Below are 23,795 nucleotides of genomic sequence, written 5' to 3' on the forward strand. Positions count from 1 at the left end.
TGCTTAAGCTGCCCGCAACAGTAGTTTTCCGGTGGCTCGCTGCAAAGCAGGAGAAGATGGAAATTGGGAAAAGACCGCAAAAATGGCAAGATGAAAGCAAGCATCGCTATTCATACACGATTACACGTCACTCGATTGGTCCGAGTTTGAGACACACCACGGGATCGGTGGCATCGCGCATTGGGCGGCCGCACGGACAAGTCCTCACTGATAATCCCAGTTTTGCAGTTCGGAAGACGTACGTTCCGCAGCATGTCTTACATATTTTGACTCAATAGTTGGAAGCGCAAGTAAGCCTCTTTTTATAAAATAATTATTAATGCAATAGTTATATATGAGTAAATTAAAGTATTTAATATTAAAACTTAAGTTTAAACACGTTCCCATTGCCCCCGAAACGGTATCACTGACCCCTTTCTCATCCGTCACCCCCTTAAGAGGCCTTCACTTGCATACTTGCAAGAATCTCGTATCTTCTCCCGTCTTAGAATCTCTATAGGAGAGAAGGTCCTTCGAACCGGAGGGTCTGTTATACTTTGCAGCACCATTTCGCACCGGGATGCTCCATCGCCCAAGCACCCACTCGTTTCCCCCCAACGCCATACGTAAAAGGTGTAGCTTATTGTCTGCCTGTCTGGCCCTCCTAGCCATTGAATCTCGCCCATAGAAATCGTCGACAAAATCAACAATCCGCTCGAGCGAACAATCCAGCAGTACCAGGGCAGCGCTGACGCAAACGATAATAAACATCCCACAAACACTGAAGTTTTGCACCTCGCCGACGGCCTGTACCAGCTGCTGGGTGCATTGCTCCTGCTGATACGTACTCCTAGGCGGTTCAACGTATCCGAAGGGACCCAAGTCAGCTGTGTTGGAGGCAAAATCGACCACGTACGCCTGTAGCATGGCAAGGTTGGTCTGAAACCAGCCAATCACCTCAGTCTTCCACTGATCATCTGGTAGGCCGTAAGAGACATGTCCGGTCACCATATTATTGGCCCACAGCGCCGCTGTACCGAGGTTTGCCACAGTTGTATATGTATTCGACTGAGCCAGGGAATAGAGAATTCGATCAGCTGCAGAGAGCTGGGTTGTACTAAGGTTTAGGGTGGTACTCGTCAAGTTGTTTACCAGGTTTAGAACACCGGCTGGAGAAGTGCATGACGCAATCGATGGGTTGCACAAAACATATTGATCGGCGCAAACCATGGTGTCGACGTTGCGGTCAGAGCCATATACAGTAATACCCTGTGAAGTTATATTGTAGGTCCCGTTGGCAGAGAACCATGGGTCGTAAACTGGAGCCAGGTACGCAATGTTATTTTGACTTAAGAAATGGACAGTGACATCGGCGTCAATGGGGCTGAAATCTGGGATTGGCTTCCAAAGCAAAGGGTTGCTCGACGAGCTGCTATTGGCGAAAGTAGGATAGGACCTTCAATTCGTCAGCGTAAGCAAGAACACTACAGGTTATCTCATCTTGTTTTATAGTCTTTAGGAAAAAGGAAAATTGGGGTCGCATACTGTATCAAATAGCCGATTCCAGTCTTATTTCCGATTGCTTTGTTGTACCTATACGTGTAATTCGTCATGGGATGAATCGGCCCAAGGAAAGATTCCATAAAAGCGCCACCTTCATTTCGAGTTTCCTGGACGAGTTCGTCCGTATATACCGGAGAGCAAGTCAAGGTTAGCTGTATACTGGCTCGATCTTCGGACTTAGCATTTATTCCTAGCATCTCATGTGAGTCTAGAAAGGCTGACGTGATGCTAAACGCTTTATTAGGGCCCAAAATGCAGCGGTCATGGGCCGGGATAGGGCAAGGTGCGGAACTGCTAATATTGTATGGAAGAGTTGGCCGGATAAATATTGATCGAGCTGCCGAACTGCTAGTGTTGGCATAGAAGTTGGCGACATGGCTGCGGGCCCGACGGGTGTCGTTTTGCCCTTTTGCTACCATCGCGCTAAGTGCGGGTAGATCATATTTGCCGATGGTATCAAAGAACCAGAATCCGCAATTGTTTGGTTGCGCTCGCGCGACGACGGTGCTGTTAGCTTTGTTGGCCACTCGCGAGGTAAACAGCGCGGCAATGGCGAAGCCTACTGAAACAAGCAAGACTGGTATTGCCACAGAACATGTCTGCTTCACGATTGGCTTTTTGCACTTCTTTGACCACGCTTTATGGATCTTGAAAGCCTCCCACAGTGTCTGAGTAGCACCTGCAGAGTTCCGCAGACTGACCTGTTGCTGAAGGTCGAGAGCACTAGGATCTTCGCTTTTCGCTTTCCAATCATGAAGAAAGAAAGCAACGATGTTCTAGAAGCTTGATCCGGCGATGGTCTGGCCTGAGAGGAGGAGGTTGCTGTAGTTAAGTGGCAAGTTCAGAGTGGCGGCCAAGATTGTTGTTTTTGAGTGGTCCCACCACAGCTCGCTGGCGATAGCAACCATTTTGAACTCTGAAATCCAATTCAAATATTGATCTGTATTTTAAAGGTTTTGTTTTGTTGAAAAAGCGTGTTCCACAGGCTATCATATATATAATAGCGGAATATGTCAGGAAACCCATAAGAGGATGATGGCTGAGCATTGGCACAGATAGTGATTGGGTAGGTTTAATAGCCGAAGGACCTATGGCTGCCAGCTCTTAATTTGATGCCACTTGACCGAGTGTTGGAAAGAGAAAGATGACCGGTAAGGCTGTGGCGTCGTAGTATAGCACGAGGAAGCTGGTCATCGTATGACACTGAGACATTCCAACTCATCACCATGCATTATTAAAATACCCCAGTTCGGCATTTGATTAAATCCCGCTCTAATCAAGCCAAGCTGAGACTCCTCGCTATATTGGCTTCAGAATGTCTTCTAGCGGAACCTAATGAATTCAATATTTATGGCTATGAATCCGAACGATTCAGTCGCCTTATACTCTGCTATATATATCTTTGGTACTTATCACTCTGTCAGAAAACCGGGTTCTATTTGCGTTTTAGAGTCCTCAGACTAGAGGAATCGGCCTCTTTCTCGTTGGTAGGTTCGGCTTGCTGCTGGATCGATCTACCTGGAACTATGCCAATCATAACCCTGCAGCACATGGCGTTTATTATTGGCATTTGCGGCTGGGCTGGCCTTTTTGACAGATATAATATGGCTTACAGGGTAGCTAGAATTTCTCTTTAGTGGTTCGTTTGCGTTTCTTTCATTGTGGAGCAGCGGCTGGTGAGGCGGCTTACTCAATTCTGCCTCATGGGGCATCCTATCGACAATTCTCTATGCTATTTCCTAATAGTATTAGTCTTGTTATCTCATATATTCACTTCTACCCACTCTAACTCTGTGGGTGGACCACATGATATGTACCAACCTCGTCGCTTTAACGCCCGACGAAACGGAGACTGTCTTCCAGTTACAATATTACTTGGTCGCGATCCCGCCATCTTCAGTTGTGGCGAAAGGGTAATCAATAATTTACGTTATGCATTCACACGTATGTCCTACCTTGAGCACATTTGTGATTGGTCAGATAACTCCCTGCTGCATGGATATGCCATAATGCCTAGGAATCCTTTTTTGCCGCCTAGGTACGGCTCTTAAGTATTACATTAGAAACAATTGTTGTGGAAGTAGGGTACCTATAGGGCTAGTACAGAGGTTTGATACGGGCCGCCGATAAGAGTGGGGAGCCGGGGAGCCGGGGAGCCGGGGAGGAGGGGAGGGGAGGGCGGTCACCAGACTGGTGGCCACGCTGTATAGCCGCTGCCGGCATTTGTTGAACATTAGGCATTTGCTGAGGTTTCACGTACAAGAAGGGACCTTCTATAGTTGCACATGGAAACAGTAAAGCCTTTTAGGGCAGAAGTACTACAGAACACAACGTGAATAAGCATAAAAGTCTGCATTGATAGACCGATACAAGTAATGTCTGATAGTCTGCCTGATAGTCTGCCCATTGCAAGGATGGGTCAGCGTGCATGTTCCGTGCAGACATTGCTGAGGCTTCCAACTGTGTTGTTGAGTATTTCCGCGGAGATAGTTGGGAAATACCGAGATAGCCCATTGTAAGTTTTTCCACTTCTTTCTTAGCCTTCCAACAGTGCTGTCAGCCTATTAGCCGCCCTCCGGGGCATTATGCATGCATAGGCCAGTTTATGTTCTTGTAATTTGCAACTTACCTTAAAAGAATATCCAAGCATCTCCAGAGTCTCAATTAGTTTAAACATCAATAGGATAGGCCAGCTTATATATATCGTCATAAACCTCGCAGGAATCATTGGAGGGAGGCCCAAGACGATACGATTGTGGTTTATGACGAGCAAGATAGTCGTACTGATAAACAGCCGTCTCAAAGACAACCTGAAGGTCAATTAGGTGCGCGACGCGGTATGAAACCCCCGAGCCACTGAACGACTTTAAGCCTGAATGAGGTTGGGCAGGTGCCTTGATGGGGTGGACTGGAACTGGGAGAGGAACCGCCCAAGGGATTTATCAGATATCGAAAGAGCTGTGCATCGAGACTTATGGTGTAGAATGTCTAGAATCAGGCCGCCTTTAATCACCTACGCGGACAAAACCGCGCAGCCACGCGGGGTTTTCAGGGCCTTTATCCAATCTTAGGTTTAGGAAATGAAGACCCTAGAACTATAAAGAGAATGTCTCAAGTTCCCTCAAACTTGGGGAGCTTATCCGGGGGAAAGGGGGGGGGGGGGGGTCAAAACTATGGCGTCCAATAATGACGAGTTGTTTATGGTTATTTATTCTCTACCCTGAAACTAAGGCTAAGCATATGCTAATTCGAACCGGCCGGAGCACATGTTCAGTAGACCGACAACAGCGCCTGAAAGGAGCAAGTGCATAGCATATGTAGTCTAGGCACTGCTATTATCCACAGCCTGGTCTAGCGCTCCCGCGCTGACACTTTCTGTGTATCCTCTATTGCGGCTGTCATATACGTTGCATAGTAGACCTCCCATTCGCAATAATGCCCTCCATCTGCCTCAACGCCTCACTGAACATGTGCACAGGTCTGTTTGTGTGAATTTGTCGAGGTAAAAGGAGGGTCGGTACAACAGGCCATCCTGAATCATTAAATCTATATTTTCCGGATAACTCTTCCTGGTCTTGCTCTGTAAAATCAACAATCTGTCGAGACATTACCCTTTACCTTAAGTTATTGAGTTTGTAACCTGGCCCTAAGCCTTCAGAGAAGCCCCGGTGAGGCCACACTCCCTTAGGGCTCGAAGATTTTCTAATCACTAAGGTTGGCTGCTCTTGAATAATTTGAGTTGCTGGAAGTTGCTCCGGTCTGGGCCGTATCCTGCTCGCGCCAGATGAGTTGTTCAGCCAAAACAACCAAAAGAGGAAATGTAATTCGATAGCTACCAACCACACTCGTCGTTTGATGGTTCTCATCCATTCATTGCCGTCCCGTATTTTCCGCTGCCTCGTTCCATTTTTCCCATTCCAATCCATTCATAGAACGTGACAGGGATTGAAAACCCTCTTTACGCATAGGTGACGCTCGGCGTAGCCACACACCTCAGCTACATCCAGCGGACTGCCTTACTTGCGCCTCAAACAACGAAACCCAATATTACTTGCTCCCAGTTATAGAAGAGCTGTAATAATATCTCCATCATTTCCCCCCAAGCGCCACACAATGAGCGGTTAGTCATATGCGGAGCAAAATTGCTATTGACGCCTAGTGGCGCTATCACGCGGGTGATATTTCAGCCCCAGATGGACGATACAGCCAGCTATACTATTAGTGACCTAGGCCGCATAAGCCTGCAGAATGACCATATGGGAAGTTACTTAGAATTTACATTAAGAACGAAGCTGTATTCCTGGCGCCAAGAATATATAAGGGGGGTCGTTGTCCCTTAAATGGTCTTGGCAATATATCCTCTGCCAATATCTTCATCATCAGTCCTCGTTAACAACCTCTCTTTGCATCATGAGATACATATACGTTCCACGTATCATCTTTCTTGTCTCACCGGCACCCGTGGTTCTGGCTACGTATAAATGGTCTGACTGCCAGCAAAAGGTGTTGCAAATCCAAGCCGGGGAGCTTACCCTGGGCTCTATCAATAACGAAACTCTCAACGAGTTTCTTTACCATGGCCCAGTAACTGGGCTTGATCGGAACTTCCCCAGAGACGAGTATCTCGTAGTCACATACGAAGGTATTCTTTCACAGTCTCCCCTCTAGACCACGTAAGGTTCCCGAATCTAACCACTCTGTGTGTCACCAGGCTGCGAAGCAATCTGCGGCAATCCAGTCGCCATTTACGACGCACCCGAAGCACTAAGCCTTGCGGCTAACTGGATATTCCCGCTAGTTATTCTGCTTAACCTCCCGTATGAGTCCCTTCATGAAAGGAAGATATCCAAGACGCTGGTAGCAGTTCTCAACTGGCTGGGCTCTCCCCAAACAGCCCTAACAGCAACTATCTTCAACTTCCGCCAATTACGCGAGTCCCATCGGCGGGTCCAAAGGCGGGTCAATGCCGACCAGTCACACCTATACAGCGCGGCCTACTTTGTGATGTGCTGTATGAATCAGTACGACGGGTTGGCTCTTGTAGAGAATAACGGTGACCCAGCACACATGCTAAACATCCTAGTTTATGGCCTGTTTCGGCCATTGTCTGGTGATCAAAGTCCCGATGTTGACCTCACTCGTCAGCTCTTGGTTACACTCGCATTTCAGCTGCGTATGTTACGTCGACGCGGAGTTATTCCTATGCTCGCTAATTTAGGCACATTTCTCATCGCGTTTATTTTCTCTGTCGTCCTGGCCTTCGCAGAGCTTGGGGATAACAATACTCCGTTCTCATTGGCTTTCGGGCTTTTGATGACCTGGCTTCCGCTCTTGGTGGTCTTTACGATCATTGACCGGAATCCTGTCTCCTCGGAGCGTGTCGGGTGAGTGCTTACATTACTCAGCTTAACCCTTTTTAGATAACATGGCTTGAGGGTGCTGATTACAACAGTGAACTAATCTCCCGCTGGCTCTACAATGTCAAGGCCGTTAAGACCTGGGACTCTGAGCCTGGAAACGATCCTAACAACATTAAGTGGTGGAAGGATAACACTGAAATTCCTCAAGCTCTGAAAATCGACGTATTCATTGGACAGGGCAGAAAAATTAAGTTTTGCGGACTACCTCATGCATTACTCGAGGCCTCCGCGACTGTTGACTTCCACACCGAAACAAATCTTTCGGGATGTGCGGAGAGAGCTGCCAATAGACTAAAGGGATGGAAGCCTAAAGCATGGTATATTGTGGCGGTGCTCTCTTTCCTCTTGGTTTGGTGCGCGATTATGAGCGCCTTTGTCGTATCTTTCACAGCCCCGACCATAGGCCTGGGGTGCCGATCACTCACGTATCTCCTCTTCGGCGCCTTCAGCTCTGTGTCTTGGGTGATCCAGTTTTCCAAGCGTCCGCCGCAGTGGGCACTTTGGGTGTCATACATCTCCAACACTCTAGCCATTCTGACCCTACTTGTTGTGATCGTATTCCAGGTAAGACTTCATCTGAAACATCAGCCATGCTCTAGTTTCAGAACAAGCTGTTTTCTATTCGCTGTGTTGTGCTAATCTCGAGTGACTAACAGGTGACTGGCGTGGCTAGTAATTGCTACTGCAAGTCAAGCGCTCTAAACGCGCCTTTTCTTGGGGGTTACCTCGATTTCGAGGGCCCTGCGTTTTATCGGGATCACTTCAATGTCCTTCAATACTGGGCCGCTGCAGCTGTCATTGGGGGATCGGTTCCAACAATTCCATTTATCGTCGCCTTATTCTGGTGGCTTAAGTGCAGGCATCTTTGGCAGGCGAATGAGGGTTGGCAACCGCAAGGGCCTCGCGGTATCCCAGCTGACACGAGGTGGCTGCTGTAGTAGTTCGACGGGGAAATAGACCGGACTAATAAGCAGCTCTTATCATTTGGCATCACCGTTGCACTGACTATACTATTGTCAACAACAGGGCCTGCTCCTGTCTCTATCGCCATATAGGAGGCTCTAAACAGGTTCCCTTTACCCAATCTAACCCCTGTACTCAGCTATGGCCAAAATGGGCCAGGCTGTTCCATTTTTCCCCCACTTACTGCCACAAACGCTCCATGTAACCCACCGTGCTCAATAACACATTTGCGATTAAACTGTGGCGCTTTTAGCGTGAGTCTGCTGACCAAAAGTCTATACATGAGACAATATCTGACCGTGAATAATTCTTCACCTTTAATTACAGTCTTTGAGCCCTCTGAAACCTAGATTGTCGCTCCGTACACGCTCTTCAGACTCTAGATACGCGATCCCATCAGCCCATTCCATTATTGTTACATTTGACCTGCTTCTGCGGCATAGTGCTCCTTCGCTGGACCCATCTCGCATAGCACTTGGCCCAGCATTCACGACGACACAATGACTACAGCTCAGGCACTACTGCAACAAAAGCTGACCATCACACCCAAATCAGCTTCTCTCCTCATGCGAGCCGGTTACAGCGATTACCGCGAACTCAAATATGCCACGCCGAACGGTATAGTCGAGCAGTTCACATCCGAATTCGGTATCCCAAAGACATCCGCCTCCGCTTATCGGCGTGCATGTCGCAGGCTGGTCTTTCTTGGAACACAAGACGATCCCGAAGAGCAAGAGAAGATTTGCGCTGACTGGACCAACAAAGGCCTAGCCGCTCGTGGAATTTGGAGGGCTGACTTTGATGATCTGACGGGAGAGCAGATTGCCGAGTTGCTTACGGGTACAGGAAAATGATATGTTTCCGGAGGTAGGAGGGCTGCGTCACTTTGGAATAGGATAAGGTGCTATTTGGACTACGGCCATATCGCAGTCGACAGAAGCATTGTCTTCTAAATATCCAATCTGTTTTCATCCATCTACCACAAATGACTCATCCCTTCTTGGGAATAGACGCGACATAAAACAGACCATTTCTCCTACATTATCGGCCATTACGTGCTTTCCCAGCCTAATCTAAGCTGATTAACAATAATACGCGAGGAGGAAATATTATTAGTTGCACCATTTGCTTCAGTCACAGATCCAAGATGTAGCCGTTAATTCTTTCCCCTTATTTTCCCTTCTAATACTAATCCTACTTGCTATCTTTATTTCAATAAAAATGCGTATAAATATAGTAATACTATTATTTGATAGTCAAATTAAGGTAGCTAAGCTGCTTCTCAAGGGTAAGGCTGACATCACGGTTACAAATAATAAAGGAGTCACGCCAGTCAGTACGGCATTACTATCAGGCTTATAGGTTTAGAAGAGACGCATCGTAGCCACGGCGGTTAGCTGCTTCGTGATAGCAACCTCATCTGATCCATTGGAATTGATTGGACCCTGTTCGTGGCGGCATTCACCGTTCTTGCGGAGTCCTAATCCAATGATAATAATTGTTGTTTCAGCTCAGCTCATGCGCGGCAGTGAGAATCTGTTATCATGAGACTTGGTACGGGATAGATATTGTAGTCTGGCCTGCGGGCAAGAACAGTGCAGTTAATACCCATTGAAATTATCCATAGATCTTATATCTAAAGAATTGAGTGAGGGAAATCTTTGAGTAGTCAAATATCGATTTATGAATACCGAGATAAATAAACATCAAACCCCATAGTGAATATAGGGAATCCATGGCGGATAAACAGGCTCCTCGTCGCAAGTTACAATATCCCTCGAGAACCCGTCCAGACCTCTCGCTTCAAGCTCCTCTCCATCGCCTCTCTCATTTCCACCTCCTCTTACCTGTAAACTTCCAATTGTCCGGTGATCAGTCCCAGACATTGTCAACCAGCGATCCCGAAGCTCTCTGGAAGCTTTATGGAGTCCACGAGAGACTGCTTCATCCGTCATGCCATTCTGCATCATTCCCTCATATGTAATCCTAGCCATATCTACACAGATCTCATCTTTGACCTCCCATAAAGTCCCGATGACATGGCGAAAACCAGCTGTGTGAAACCCATTTATGAGGTGAATTCCTTCGTCCGCCAGGTCATTATGATCGATGCGGCCAGTGCCACAGGCGGAGAGATAGGCAAGAAAAGGGGAGTGACTCTGTAGGTTTATGTCTAATAGGTCCAACACGGTCAGGCACTTCTCTCTTTCTTTGTCTAAACAGAGATAGCTTCCGATTGGATCCTCGGAATCTGTACGGGCATGGCCTGCGAAGTGGAATATCCCGCATTCAAGCAAGCTTGACAGAATATTATCCCTCTTTGGTTCAGGCTCATTTGGCTCGACCAACATTAACTTGCATATGCCACGGATAGCTGTTATTTCTCTGGTTGCGAAGGGCAGTTTTGAGCTACCAGGGGTGGCTTCCATTGCGACGAGCAGTGCATTTGTCTGGGTCTCAGCGGATATAGGTCTCTTCCTGCCGTGTATGATTGACCGTATGGAACTATGATATGACGAGATGACTCTATCAATGACCGTTTCGGAGGAGCCTTTTGAGTGATACCCAGCAGCGTGAATGGGGAACTTATTCAGAAGTCCTGTCATGATCCACCAAACATGAGGCCAATCTCCCCCGGAAGGGGGTTTGTCAAATCCCAACGCGTTCAATACAGGACTTGCGACGCAGTCCCACAGCCATTCAAGGGCCCCACCACTTCTGAATGTGCCGTTTTTGACATACTCAATCATCTCACGGCGGTTGAAATCAGCCAGAGGCACAGATGTGATCTGATGACTCTCAACCAAAATCGCATCGCAACGTAGCATGCTGGTGTTGATTATGATGATAGGACCACTTTCTGCTGCTGATTTGATCTCGAATTCCGAGGGGGGTAATAGAAAGGTCTCAAAGCCTGATTGCTGACGAATCTCCGCAAGCAAGCTTTCAAACTCGTCGCCTGCCTCGTGACGCCGACTCTCGTCAACATTCCATTCAGGATCCTCGGTATCCAATGTCCTTCCAGAAGTAGAAGGGGAAGATAGCTGTTCACGCAGAGTAATGAACTTGCTTGCTAGATCAGGACACTGCTCTTCCAAGGACTTGATATCGGCACGCATCTCGTCCAAAGACAAAGCAAACATGCCGCGACCCTTCTCTAAAAGACTCAATGCCACCGATGGATCTTCGCCAAGATGGAGTGCTAGACCAGCCGCCTCAGATGATACCCCACCTATTTTAAGTAAAAGATCCTGTTTGTCGGAACTCTCGAGTGATCGCACAGCCATTTGCGGAATGAGATCCACCACGTACTTGGCGTCCTCGTAAGCTTGTTCCATGTTTTGCTGGACCATGCATACTGAGATTAGTTTCACACCAGCCTCTATGCGCGTCACCACTGGCGATTGTGTCTGAAACAGAGCAGCTCTGTAGAAGAACTCTGTTCGCTGAAGATCTTCAGGTGACTCTGTCTCCCCGTATCTCTTTGCAAAGAACAATGCGATAAGAGACATGGTATCGGCTTGTTGTGGGTGGCTTGGCCCCAGGGCGAACAGCGCCTGCTGGGTCAAGCCAATAGCCTCATCGAGATCTTCGAGATCTTGCGTCATCTGGTATCTTCTTTGCATAATGGCCCCCAAGTCGTGCAGTCGCGCTGGCCATTCGACGTGTTCTTTGGGGGTAGCTTCCTTAGCCTCGTTGCCCATCTTGACACATTCCTCTAGATCCTCGAAGGCGCCTGTGCTATCGAAACGAGCAATCAGACATGCTGACAAGTTTCCGAGACGTATGTGTCTCAGGGCATTGCCTGTTGGTGTCGCGTCCACTGAACCTTTAGCCAATGCAATTGCTGTGTCGAGATCCAGTTGTTCTCCAGTTCTCTGGTACAAGGTCAGGAGGTATCCCGAGAGATTGCAGGCATGCGTTGCCCAGTCATCAGAACCCTCTTGGGTCTGTTCAAACGCCATTGTCGCTATTCTGATAGTTTCTGAAAGGTCTCCTAATGCACCTGTTCTCGCGTACCTATCACTGAGACCGACAGCTAGGCCAGCAAGTCGCGTCACCCGTTCTGGATCATCAATGGATGTTGCATCAATAGCCTGTCTAGAAAACACGATCTGTTGATTGAGGTCGTCTATTATACCGGTAAGGACATATCGATCTGAAAAACTACCGGCGAGTAGGTGCAGTAATGTGCTGCGGGATAAGTGCTCCTTTGGGGACGATTCGAGCAACTTTTTGGCGATATCAATAGCCTCTTCTGAAGCAGAGACAGAGCCTGTTCGCTTGCTTTGTGTTCGAAGCCGGACCATAAGATCGATCACAAGGTCTATAATTTCCGGGTCATCCTCTTTTTTGTCTTTAAGTGCTCTTCTAGCCAATTCAATACTCTCTTCCAGATCCGGCAGTGATCCCTTAACATTATACCGAGTGTAGATGCAATCTCCGAGATCCGTTAACCATTGAGGCCAAGATGAGTCATCTTCTTTCGATACATCAACAGACCGCCTGAAAACCTCAACAGCCTCATCAAGGTCTCTTGGGTCTCTCTCGAAGACGAACTTGTGACGGAGCAGGCGTCCTAGGTTATTTAAACATGTTGCAGCCATCGGACAGCCATCGGGAATGGCTTTTACCGCTTCTCGAGCAACAAAAAGAGCCTCTATAGGACTTTTTTCTCCATTTGAAGCGATATAATGCTCACGGAGGAGGTTGGCGACCTCGTAAAGATGACGAGATCGTTCGGAACTTCCTTCTGGCAGACCATGAACAGCTTGCTGTAGCGAGACAATATACTGTTCCAGCTCCCCACCATTGTCGGAGTAGTTGGAATTGGTGAGTGGTCTGCTGGACATTTCCCTCTATCTGATAATGGAAAGTGTGTTGTAGACGGAAATCTGTCTTTCACGGGGGAGTCTCGTGATGTTGTACGCGAGAATTGCGAGAGGTTCTGAACTCACTGTTTTCTGGTGAGATTACATGATTTCTTCCCAATTTTCAAGGCGCCTCGTCGTAAGACACAGTTCTTCGAGCTGTAGAGTAATTGATTTGGAGGGAGTAACTGGGCAGCAATGCATAATGCATACCCTCAAGCAATCAAGCTGGGCTTGAAAATGGACCAGTGATTGGCTCTAGGGTATCATGACGACAGCTTATGTTTCCTCATCTCGGACATAGTGGGTTGCTGCCTAATCTATTTGTAAGGAGGTATAAGTGGCATTTCTACATGTTCACTTCTTGGTTGCATGGGTTATCTGAGATGGCCAGCTAATTGCTTTGAAGTGAGCATAAGAATGAGGCTTAACAAATCTCAATTAGATAAGATGGCTGTAGCAAGATCTGTTTATCTGGGTGACTTTTTTGATAAAGGAAAGCACGCTAAGATAAGCATGGACAATCCGGGCTATAGATTTCCCGAAAAATGTCACCATGCCGCTAAACTCCACTAAATAATTTCAAGGCTGGCCTGTTCGTCCGTCCGTCCCGGCCCGCGCCGCTTGGTCACATTAGTTCTGTACCTGGTTGCTCTCCTCAAATCGATCCCTTACCTCTAATCATTGCCGCCATTCCGGATCTGTGTTTGCATGCAATGCGATCTTTTTTAACTCTAATAACGTGGTTATGTAATTATAAAAAGGACAGCGCGGTTGAGGAGGCATGTCGAGTGGAAAAGGCTGCGCGGTAATTGTCCTCATATTGTGACTTGACCACTACGCAAAATCTGAATGAACAATACATTACTGACCCAATAGGTAATGAGAAACAAGAACAGGGCATAAGCAGTCCACAAAATGCCATACAGCGTGCCCTATGTTGCAGGCGACGGCCCGAATTGCAGCCATTGGCCGGCATGGCCCGATTAGTTCCTTCCGAGCAATCCTTTTACAGGGATTCGTATTTGTAGCTAAAATGGGACTGGCGAGATAGAATGTACAGGCATGCTTCTCAACTTGAGATACCGAGAATGGCTGCGGGATAAATCAAATGACTGATCAGATAACTAGGCTAAGATTCACTTAGGCAGGTGGCCATCAGCAAACGGCAGATAAGAGTGCGGATAACTATTTCGGTCCAGTTTCGAGGTAACAATCCGATCCTTTGTTAAGTAATAATTCCCACTTAACTGGTGACTGACCGATGCAAAACCCCTGGTAAATAGGCGATTCTAACACTACCCAATGCAGGATCTCTTGAATGACCGTAAGAAGGATAGATGCCGTTTATGCAGTAAGACGGATGTTTCCCTTATAATTAACAGCTATTCCAATGGAACTGGCCTTCATGATTGGAGGGAATTTTGGCTGTATGTTGCTAGTGACGTACCTGGCAAGGTCTTTTTGTTGGCCCCACCTTGGCGAGTGGTACCTTTGAGACCGACAGTTACTAACAGATTTTTACGCCGAAAGGAAAGTCAGTAAGACAAGTGTTCCCACTGAGTAATTGGTAGGAATACGATTAGTTGATCCTTACACAGACCGGAAAATAAGCGAATGGCGAGGTAGCCAATCGCTACGTAGCCGAGGGGGTCACTCTATGCTTCCTCCAGTTTATCAATCTTCGGCGATTGAAGTCTCTTGTACTCACAAGATTTAGAATAACATGATCATACTACAAGTATAAAGATGCAAGCTATTCCTCCCTTCGAACTACTCTTTCCATAGCTTAGCCACAGCTTCAGAACATCAAGCCAACCTTCTCCCATACATCACAAAACCTTCTTAACAATTCCGTGACGCTTCTTGCCCCCGAAGTCATCAACATGGTCGCTACCAAGTTCCTCATCATGGCCATGGCCGCAATTGTCACGGCCACCCCAGTCGCATCAGCCCCTAAAGCTGAGTCCACTGCGTGGTCACCTCTCAACATTGAGGACAAGATCGACTGGGATGGAGTCGATAGGAAAGCCTTCAAGGACCCAGCCAACTGGAACAACACCGCCTCAGCTGGTAACACCAAGAGACCTGCTGATTCCATGGTCATCTTGGCTGGACCTTGTGATCAAGGTACTTGCCCTGACTACAACGCGGCATTCGACCTGGTGTACACCTTCACCGCCGTGCCTGTTCCTCCTAGCAACCCCAACGACCCTCCCCTGACAATATTCTCCTCCAACTCTGACATCCGAGTCAACGATTGCAACAACTGCCAGCGCACCAAAGTCGGCAGCAGTCTCGGTGGCACTGTTGCTGGCGGTTGCTTGGACTTCACCTCGTGTGGCCGCCCCCAGACAATTTGCGTGGACCCGGGCAAGTCTCGCGCCCACCGCATTTGGAAGGATAAGAACGTCAAGACGTGCTATAACATGAGGGTTGAGAACCTTGGAAGTTGTGGTTTTGTCAAGTCTCGCATTGTCCTACACCCTACCGGTGAGACTGCTTGCAACTGGTAGAGGGTTTCTCGTCATTGGCGAATGATGCTTCAGGGAACTGTATAATATTCTTACTATCTTTAAGACAACATATTAGAAACGGGAATGGTAGGGGACTGACCGGGGGGAGCTATTGCGGGATATAACGGGGGGTTGAACTTAAATAGCATGATAGTAAAAGCCTTCTCGATTAATAAGATCAACTTCACCAGATATGAGACTGCAGCATCTTGAGACCTGCCAACTCTCAGAGAATTGATGAGCCGGCATTGCTAGACCATATGACTAGTTAGCTCCCATAACCAGGGTCTCGGGCAATTCCCAATGTCCACAACAAATTGAAGATTCCGGACAACTCTCCGGGGCTAGCCAGCACTTCAAGCTAGTAGATCTGCAGCTGAGCAACCTTTGGGGTAGACTTGCGCTATCCCATGCTACCTGGATTAGTGTGACTTAACCAGGAAGCAAGGCATCCGAAATAAAGCCAGCATTGCCACTGGAATCACCAGCCCTTATGCTGGACATTTCTTAATCACCTCTGGTCTTGGATCTACGATATCTGAGTTTAGACCAGGCCTCTTGCCATTCTATCTATACGCTTCACAAGCTAAAGGCTGCTGATCAGGTCACTCGTGAAAAGACTAATTTAGATAGTCTCTAATCTGAAACTAAGTACTGTATTGAGACTCTTGTAGCTACCATTCCCTCCCCCAATTTCGAGGTCGCTAGGGTCAAACAACCTCTTTAGCGGTTTCATTTGCCCCGTGAGTGACGTTACCCAACTTCCTCTGCTTACGCCATTCCTCAGCGTAACGAACTCCGAATCCATGCTCAAAGACGACGCGGATCTCCTCCAAGGTCATTCCTGCAGCTTCCGGGTAGCAGAAGAAGACAAAGACAAAACCAATGAAAGACAACGCAGCGTAAAAGCCAAAGGTGCCAGAGGGGGATATTCCACGCATCATTGACAAGAAAGTAGATGAGACGATGATATTAGGACCCCAGTTGCACATGTTGATCATCATGGTACCCATCGCACGGACTTCCATGGGGAGGAATTCATTGGCTTGCCAGGGCACACAGCCAAGACCAGCGGCGTAGCTGGCGACGAAGAGAATCATGGAGACAAGAACGACGATGGCAGGCCATCCAACCTTATCATCTGTGAGTTCCAGAGTCTGTCGATCGATTGGGATCTTGGTGAATACACCAGCTGCCAGGAGGAGAAAGACGGGCATTCCCCACATGGTCCATAGCAAGAGTCTGCGACGACCAACTCTGTCAATAAGGAAGATGGAAGCAAAAGTAAAGATCCAGTTAGTGGCAGTTACAATAGTCCCGACGGCGATGGGGTTGTCGAATCCAACGATCTGAAAGAGAGTGCTTGAGTAGTACATCATGGTGTTGAAGCCACAGAGTTGCTGCGTAGCCATCAGACCACACGCGACAATGGCGGCTCTGCGATTGGCAGGAACAGTCACAAGGCTCTTCAGAGATTGGCGAACTGAAATCTCTTCGTTGAGAGCCTTTGCCTGTGTGACACCGTATTGTATGTCGGCCATCATCTGAGCGATTTGGGTCTCGTTGGCTGTTGGGTACATCCGTTGCAAGACTCGAAGGCATTCGTCCGATCGATTATGGAAGCACAACTGGCGAGGTGACTCGGGACACCAGAATAGAAGAACTCCAAGGAGGATGGATGGGAGTCCTCCCAGTCCAACCATGTATCGCCAGCCATGAGGAACCTTGTAGAAGGCCGCGTCGAAAGCATAGGCGAGAAGGGAACCGGTCGCTAGGAAAACCATGTCGATCGAGATCATACGGCCGCGGTACTTGGCTGGTGCAATTTCTGCAATGTAAAGTGGGATAATCTGGCTCGCGTATTAGTAACAATGAATTTGTCTGTCACAGGGGCCAAAGCAACATACCATCGAGGCTGAACCGACACCAAGACCAACAAGAACTCGGCCAACACACATTTGGACCAGCGAGTATGAAGCAGCCTGCACAACAGCACCGATAGTGAAGAGCACTGAGGCAAACCAGATAGCAGGCTTTCGTCCGTACTTGTCGGCCGTGATTCCCGCGATGATGGCTCCGATAAACGCACCAGCAGCGCAAAGAGCAGTGATGAGCTCTTTGTTGCTAGGGGTTAGGAGACGACCGTCAAGGTCATCTCCAAGAACCACGAGAACACCAGAGATGACACCAGTGTCATAGCCAAACAGCATGCCACCGATGGCGGTTGCAACAACGCAGAGGTTGAGGAAAAGGCCAGGAGCAGAGTCTTCAATGAAGTCCTGCCCTCCTTTGGTGTCATTTTCGACGTGGCTGACTTGCGTCTGGGATGACTCCAAGACTTCGTCGTTCTTTGCCATTTTGTGTTGAGGAGTAATTAAAATGGATGATATGTGACGGTGCTGATGATGGACGAGGGAGTGAAAGTGATGATCTCTGCCTTTTTATACTTATGTGAAGGAGTTGAGGGTGGCTATGATGAGGTATAGACCTCGTCCATCGGGGATACCCAGGACTAGCAACCTGTGTCTAGACCAGTGCTGATGCTCTGTCTGACCAATGAGCGTGCATAGAAATGGTTCTCGGATCAGAGCGTGGCCAAACCTTGATTCTGGGGTAGAAGCGGAGAACCATCGCATCCCTCTCTCTCCCCATGGGGTTGAGGTAGACGAGCCAGATTAGCGTGATGGGAATTAAGCCCGGTAGTCCGTGGTCGAGGGAATTTTAAAAGAATGGAAAGTGTATCCGTTGTCAAGGTAATTCCTTTGTTGGGCAATGAAGCCATGACTCGTAACCCCTAGCCCATTTGTTGTTCCACACTGGGCAAGTCTATCCGTACTAATGGTTAGTCTCTCCGCGAAACTCGACCCGCTTTTTCGTGCAGCGTGAATGATGCCCAGAAAAGCAAGCAGATGCCGATCCTGGGCAACTCTGTCCGCACTCAGCCCACCATTCAAACCTACGATAACCAGCCAAGTGCGAAGCATAGGAAAAGAGATACCGAGTTCAGACACAATGTGATCCACCAAGAAGATGGAGATGCGGGGAGGTCATGGAGAATTATCTAGACAACTTACCTGTGTCAAGACAACACCTGGTGGCAACGAATTAATATAAATGTAAGTTCAATGCCTCCTCCTCTCTTTCCAATCATCCACCATCAACCTTCGTGCTCTACACTCTCCAAGTCATCATGGCACCTCAGAAGCTCAAGATCGCTGCTGCTGGCCTCGGCCGCATGGGCAAGCGTCATGCCATCAACTTTCTCAACCGAACACCCCGCGCAGAGCTCGTCGCTGCCTTCACCCCTGATCCCACCGAGATGGCCTGGGCCAAGGTCAACCTTGAGCCTCATGGAGTCACGCTTTACGATGATTATCAAACGATGATTGAACAAGAAGGTCTGCAGGCTGTTGTCATTGGAACAGCTACCTCGGTTCACGCTGAAGAGGCTATCCAAGCCATGCAAAAGGACCTACACGTTCTCTGTGAGAAGCCTCTATCTACGAGCATTGAAGTGGTAAGTATATTTGCTGTCGATACGCATACTACATGGCCTAACTTTCTCCCCAGTGTCGCCAAGTTGTTGCCGAAGCCAAGAAACGACCTCACCTGAAGGTCATGTGCGGTTTTTCCCGCCGGTTTGACGATTCCTACCGCGATGCCTTCAGCAAGACCCAACAGGGTGCCATCGGCCGACCTACCATCATCCGCAGTCAGACCTGCGATAAGCACGATCCCTCAGGCTTCTTCGTCGAGTACGCTGCCTGGTCCGGTGGTGTTTTCGTCGACATGTCTGTGCACGATATCGACTTGACTCTCTGGTTCTTCGGCGATGAAGTCATTCCCAAAAGCGTTTCTGCTCACGGTGTCCGTGCCGTTCAGCCTGATCTGGGCAAGTACAACGACTACGATAACGCCGTCGGAATCGTCGAGTTTTGGGGTGGCAAGATTGCCTACTACTACTGCTCGCGGATGATGGCTCACGGACAAGAAGACACCACAGAGGTCATTGGAACAGAGGGCAAGCTGACTGTCAACGGAAACCCCCAGTCTAACCTTGTCAACTACTATCACTCCGGCGGTATTACCCGCGAGGTGCCTGCTCATTATTATGGACGTTTTGAGATGGCTTTTGTGCAAGAGGCTAATGAGTTTGCTGAGGCTTGCCTTGACAACAAGCCTCTACCTCTCAAGCTGACAAACGCTGTGAGAGCTGTCGAGATTGGTGCTGCTCTGCAGGAGGCTCTTGTGAGTGGAAAGCAAATCAGGTTCGATGAGATTGGACGCCGCATTGAGGAGCCTAAGCTGTGATGCATTATAGATTTGGGAGAAAATATACAAATAGGTGTTAGGTATTATTAACTATCAGTCCTCATTGGTGTCTTGCGTCCATTGTTGCTGCAATGATAAACTTAGTGAATCTGTTTGCCAGCCAGTCTTTTGTTGAATGTGTCGTAAAAAGTCGAGAACCATATCCTGATCCAACTTTTCGGTAAAAACGCTGCCCCCTGCAAAATGTTAGAAGAGAGAACTGTCATTTGGCGACAGGTGCGACAGACAAACTGATAATGAATGCCGAGCTGTGAATAGCGCATTTTCGGCTTTTGCATGGGAGCTTGCTAACGCTATTATCTGAAGTAAATGGTTTCGAATCGTTCGCTATATCAGTCAGTTAGATCCCATTAAAGGATTGGGGGTAATTGAATTCTGACCTCAACCTTCTTGCTCTCTCGGATCTGCTCAAAGACTGAATCTGTAGCAATAGGTGAAGACATGGCCAGAACAATCTTGGCAATATGGTAGTATTGCAAACCCACGGCTAATAACATTGATCAGCATAAATCAGATCCCCAGCAGTGAGACTTACAGTGAAAAGGCGAAAGGACCCAAACAGTAGGTAGCAATTTCCCTTTATCCTTATTTCTGCCGCTTTCGAGGATTGGGTTGAAAGCAGCCGGCTTGGAGTCAAACCAACCATCGACATCCAGTCGAATGCTCTCCAGGCTTTCGTTAGAGATGGATGAGTCGGATGGGTAGATGGAGCCAAGAGATCGGGCGAGAAGGTAGACCATTCTGTTTGCGTAGGCTGCATCATCGGTGCGTCGAAAAATATCAGATTGGAGATAGTTCTCAAGGTTTGATCTCAGAGGCCGTAGTCTTGTTAATGAGACATAGATGTCTTGTCGGAGACAGAGCCACGCTGCAGCCTCACCAAGACCGCCGTTGAAGTCAAACTCTGACATCGAGTTGACGATCCTGGATGTTCCCGTCAGGTGCATTTCCATATCCTCCGCTAGGAAAGTCACCATCAATGTCGATGCGGAATTGTGACAAGGTTTGAGACTTACCGTCCATCTCCTCGTACTGCCGCAGTATGGCAATAGCGGCAAGAGTCTCCTCATCGATATGTCCACTCGCCTTATCAACAGCTTCTATCAAGACACTTAGGCAAGAATTGTAGTACTCCAGTGCCTCAGTCGAAGTGTCTACCTTGTCTCGATTGATATGACGCGAAGAGAAGGCGAAAACCGCGTATCGTAGCACGGGGAAGTACAACGACCGGCGGGGAACTTCCAACTCAAAGTGGCGATTCATATCTGTTGCATCAGCCCATAAAGCCATGTTTTCAGTAAAGTTCTTGATAAGCTCGGCCTCGCGTGTTGTGAATTGCATCGGAGGGCGGGAATACGGCGAGTCTGGGGAACGAACGAGCTCAGAGCTGTAGCGGAGGTGTCGAGTCATTTGCGAACTCGCTGGGGAGTTTCCCGGCAACGACGTCATACCCTGGGATACATGTGAGGCCGGTGATATGTGCGCAAGTGCAGACGCATGTTGATCTAGTTCTGTGGTATCAGGAGCGACTGCCAAGTCTTCAGCCAGAGATATACTGGAACTGTTAGCATTCTCCAGGCCAGAAACCTGTGCAGCTCACTCTTCTTGCCCTCGATCCTCATAATCCTGTGACACGCGATCGGTTTCGTCGACGTATTCCACTGAAGTTGTCAACTTTGTGTCAAGAGGGAGTTGGTATGCCCTACGTGATTTCCTCGGTCGAACCCAAGTTTGATCAGAGGAGAAGGTATATTCAGCTGACAGGCCCAGGCCCGGTCGGAACCGGATCTGTAGAGCGCGCTCACAGTCTATGCCCGCCTTGACGCATGCCGAGCATGATGGGACTTCTTTGTCACCTTGACTCAATTAGTGTGATTCAGTGCCTTGTAATGGAAACCTACATCGTACATGGCGCACTGCTCCCTTTAGCAACTCATCTCAACAAAGCCTCAATCTAGCATCGCACCTACCTCTGCATGCAGTACTATCCCAATCAGCCGAGGGTAGGGGTTCCCTAGAATGAACTTACCATCCGACCGCTACGCGACTATTTTTCTTGGGTAAAGGATCTTCTGCTTCCATTATAGTCTTGTTGCCAGGAAGTCAAAAATAGTTAAGCAAGAAGATGAAACTTTGGCCGAGTGAAATAGCGCTCAAGCCATGTCACGTGATATATTGCTAGAATTCAGTACTTGCTCACCATAGTTGAGATGAGCCTTCAAGCTGTAATCCACGGGGACTTGGCAAAATTTCTTCATAAATGCTTCAACAGGCGCCATGGATTGCATATGCTGTAAGTTGACCCCGAGCCCTTCCAGCTCCAAGGCTGTCCATACCAAGAGTCGTGCCATACCCGATGCATGTTCCCCATACTGAAGAAACTGGGGAGTCGCCGATTTGTTTTTCTCAGCTCCCCCCTTCTGCGCTTCACCGCTCTCCCAGAAAACAACCTACAAAGTCAGACAGGAGCTCAGTGGAGACCAAAGTAAATACTAACCGATCCATACGCAGCTTGGTGGCCCTGGAGAGACTTTTGCATTGCTGTCCAGATACGTTCGCCAGCAGCTTTTAGAATAAGCTCGGCAGCTTTGATAATGGCATCCCACATTTGGTTATGTTTATCTCCAGTGACTAGAGTGTAACGAATGGGCTGACTGTTGAACGCAGAGGGTGCGAAGGATTGGACCTTTCTGATGATTTCTTGAACGCGGGCATCAGAGACAGAGGAAGTTGCGATAATACCATAGATGCTACGTCTGTGGCTCGCGGCGTTGAGACACAAGTCGCCACCGATTGTGGGAGAAGACTCTTTGGAATCCATCTTGATAAGGGGAGAATGAATTGATGACCGTGAATGTCTGCGAGATTCATAACGATTGGGCACAGGCGAGAAGCATATTTATAGGGAAATGTTCTAATAGACTGGCGATAAGAATGAGCGTAATACAAAAGTATGCGCGCTCTACAAGACCCTGGTGGTGAAAGTCCCGTCGTCATACGCGGCATTAGAAAGCCCCCGTAAGTCTACTGTAAGCTTGTGCTAAGCCTGTTGTAAGTCGCTTCTAAGCATATGGTAGGCCGTTTGTAAGCTGCTTTGGTCATTAGACTGCAGTGCCAAGGGGAAAACAATAAGCATACATATACTTCCGCGGTTAAGCTTGTGAGCTCCCTGCAGTAAGATTGGGCCTGTCTCCAGAACTTTTGGCTCTAGACTGAGGCATCAGCCCATAGAATTTCTGAATCAACCGTTTAAATCAACTTCTTGGCTTTATATCACTGCTATTATCTCTCCGGAAATTGTCGAGACTGTGCAGAAGGTCACCTTCGAAAGCGATGGGCGCAGCTTTGTTAGAGCTACCTGGCAGCTTAATGGTCGTTCACGGAACATGATCAAAATGCTTAAATCGCGTATGTGGGTTACCGCCCTGAGCTCCGAAACCAGTTCGCCGTCACCCTAGGGTTAAGCTAAGTTCTCCGTGGTGATATAAACTCTTAGCCACAAGTCTCAACTGCGAATAACACGTCTGGCCTGCTAGGCCATCGCATGGTTCCAATTGTACTTTCATTTTAACCGGTCCTTGTAGAATTGCTATTTATTAGCACCTCCATTGGCATTCTGTAGATAATAAAATCATTTCCTCCCCTAAGCCCACCACATGAAGCGGACGGGCTGCGCTTAACACTTTGGAGTAGCAGGGTTAAGATTTCATCCAAAAAGCCACCTTGCTATCCAATACTGGATTATCCAGACACCAAACAACAGAAAGAGAAGAAGAAAAAGGAAAGTATACAAGCCAGCCGTTACTGCGTCCTCTAAATGAATACGCAACATCGTTCCAACGCGCCAGTGGTAGTAGTAGCCCCGATTACTTTCGTCCCTATCGGCAAACTGATTGTACGGCTGGAGTCCAGAGGTGATCCAGTAAAGGAAGTTTTGAAGGTTTCTGTGGTAAGCGACCGCTCTGTAAGTGCGGCGTGCTCGGTGGTAGATGTCAATCAGCAAGAAGGCCATGATGGCGACCAGAAAGACAATGGCCCCAAAAGCTGCACGGATCTTTACCTTTTTCTCATATTAGTAAACACATCTTTCAAAACCTATAAAGGACTTACACCAAGGCTGTTAGACATCATTGAACAGTGTTCGTAGTAGG

At 48.1% G+C, this 23,795-nt stretch overlaps 10 protein-coding genes across 10 annotated transcripts; 4 read left to right on the forward strand and 6 right to left on the reverse strand.

Moving 5' to 3' along the window:
* Window positions 1-444: 444 nt before the first annotated feature.
* On the reverse strand, window positions 445-2,450 carry FOBCDRAFT_236232 (uncharacterized protein; the record flags this gene model as incomplete). The annotated part of the gene is made up of 3 exons (XM_059610062.1): window positions 445-1,435; window positions 1,525-2,318; window positions 2,448-2,450. 3 exons carry the CDS (start codon window positions 2,448-2,450, stop codon window positions 445-447), a joined length of 1,788 nt encoding a protein of 595 aa, XP_059464003.1.
* A 3,502-nt stretch (window positions 2,451-5,952) lies between these two features.
* On the forward strand, window positions 5,953-7,900 carry FOBCDRAFT_128533 (uncharacterized protein; the record flags this gene model as incomplete). Its single annotated transcript, XM_059607841.1, has 5 exons — window positions 5,953-6,184; window positions 6,254-6,715; window positions 6,761-6,921; window positions 6,978-7,526; window positions 7,619-7,900. The coding sequence occupies 5 exons, from the start codon at window positions 5,953-5,955 to the stop codon at window positions 7,898-7,900; spliced, it is 1,686 nt and encodes a 561-aa protein (XP_059464004.1).
* A 318-nt stretch (window positions 7,901-8,218) lies between these two features.
* Window positions 8,219-8,959, forward strand: FOBCDRAFT_213740 (uncharacterized protein). The gene has a single exon (XM_031172274.3). The coding sequence runs from the start codon at window positions 8,426-8,428 to the stop codon at window positions 8,777-8,779; it is 354 nt and encodes a 117-aa protein (XP_031049059.2). The 5' UTR covers window positions 8,219-8,425; the 3' UTR covers window positions 8,780-8,959.
* A 508-nt stretch (window positions 8,960-9,467) lies between these two features.
* Window positions 9,468-12,778, reverse strand: FOBCDRAFT_236235 (uncharacterized protein; the record flags this gene model as incomplete). Its single annotated transcript, XM_059610063.1, has 3 exons — window positions 9,468-9,500; window positions 9,773-10,191; window positions 10,339-12,778. 3 exons carry the CDS (start codon window positions 12,776-12,778, stop codon window positions 9,468-9,470), a joined length of 2,892 nt encoding a protein of 963 aa, XP_059464005.1.
* Window positions 12,779-14,682: 1,904 nt separating this feature from the next.
* Window positions 14,683-15,312, forward strand: FOBCDRAFT_126370 (uncharacterized protein; the record flags this gene model as incomplete). Its single annotated transcript, XM_031172276.2, has 1 exon — window positions 14,683-15,312. The coding sequence occupies one exon, from the start codon at window positions 14,683-14,685 to the stop codon at window positions 15,310-15,312; it is 630 nt and encodes a 209-aa protein (XP_031049061.2).
* A 687-nt stretch (window positions 15,313-15,999) lies between these two features.
* Window positions 16,000-17,529, reverse strand: FOBCDRAFT_153756 (general substrate transporter). Its single transcript, XM_031172277.3, has 2 exons — window positions 17,220-17,529; window positions 16,000-17,162 (listed from the first exon to the last, which is right to left on the reverse strand). The coding sequence occupies exons 1-2, from the start codon at window positions 17,520-17,522 to the stop codon at window positions 16,023-16,025; spliced, it is 1,443 nt and encodes a 480-aa protein (XP_031049062.3). The 5' UTR covers window positions 17,523-17,529; the 3' UTR covers window positions 16,000-16,022.
* A 973-nt stretch (window positions 17,530-18,502) lies between these two features.
* FOBCDRAFT_314963 (uncharacterized protein) lies at window positions 18,503-19,623 on the forward strand (the record flags this gene model as incomplete). The annotated part of the gene is made up of 2 exons (XM_031172278.2): window positions 18,503-18,829; window positions 18,883-19,623. 2 exons carry the CDS (start codon window positions 18,503-18,505, stop codon window positions 19,621-19,623), a joined length of 1,068 nt encoding a protein of 355 aa, XP_031049063.2.
* Window positions 19,624-19,677: 54 nt separating this feature from the next.
* On the reverse strand, window positions 19,678-21,054 carry FOBCDRAFT_127573 (uncharacterized protein; the record flags this gene model as incomplete). The annotated part of the gene is made up of 5 exons (XM_054703114.2): window positions 19,678-19,820; window positions 19,872-19,971; window positions 20,025-20,131; window positions 20,180-20,605; window positions 20,661-21,054. 5 exons carry the CDS (start codon window positions 21,052-21,054, stop codon window positions 19,678-19,680), a joined length of 1,170 nt encoding a protein of 389 aa, XP_054559089.2.
* A 743-nt stretch (window positions 21,055-21,797) lies between these two features.
* Window positions 21,798-22,465, reverse strand: FOBCDRAFT_128352 (Nitroreductase-like protein; the record flags this gene model as incomplete). Its single annotated transcript, XM_059607837.1, has 2 exons — window positions 21,798-22,094; window positions 22,142-22,465. 2 exons carry the CDS (start codon window positions 22,463-22,465, stop codon window positions 21,798-21,800), a joined length of 621 nt encoding a protein of 206 aa, XP_059466674.1.
* An 885-nt stretch (window positions 22,466-23,350) lies between these two features.
* Window positions 23,351-23,772, reverse strand: FOBCDRAFT_236241 (uncharacterized protein; the record flags this gene model as incomplete). Its single annotated transcript, XM_059610064.1, has 2 exons — window positions 23,351-23,704; window positions 23,755-23,772. The coding sequence occupies 2 exons, from the start codon at window positions 23,770-23,772 to the stop codon at window positions 23,351-23,353; spliced, it is 372 nt and encodes a 123-aa protein (XP_059466675.1).
* Between the last annotated feature and the right edge of the window lie 23 nt (window positions 23,773-23,795).

The sequence above is a fragment of the Fusarium oxysporum genome, chromosome II (genome assembly GCF_013085055.1).
Source record: "Fusarium oxysporum Fo47 chromosome II, complete sequence".
NCBI classification, from domain to species: domain Eukaryota; kingdom Fungi; phylum Ascomycota; class Sordariomycetes; order Hypocreales; family Nectriaceae; genus Fusarium; species Fusarium oxysporum.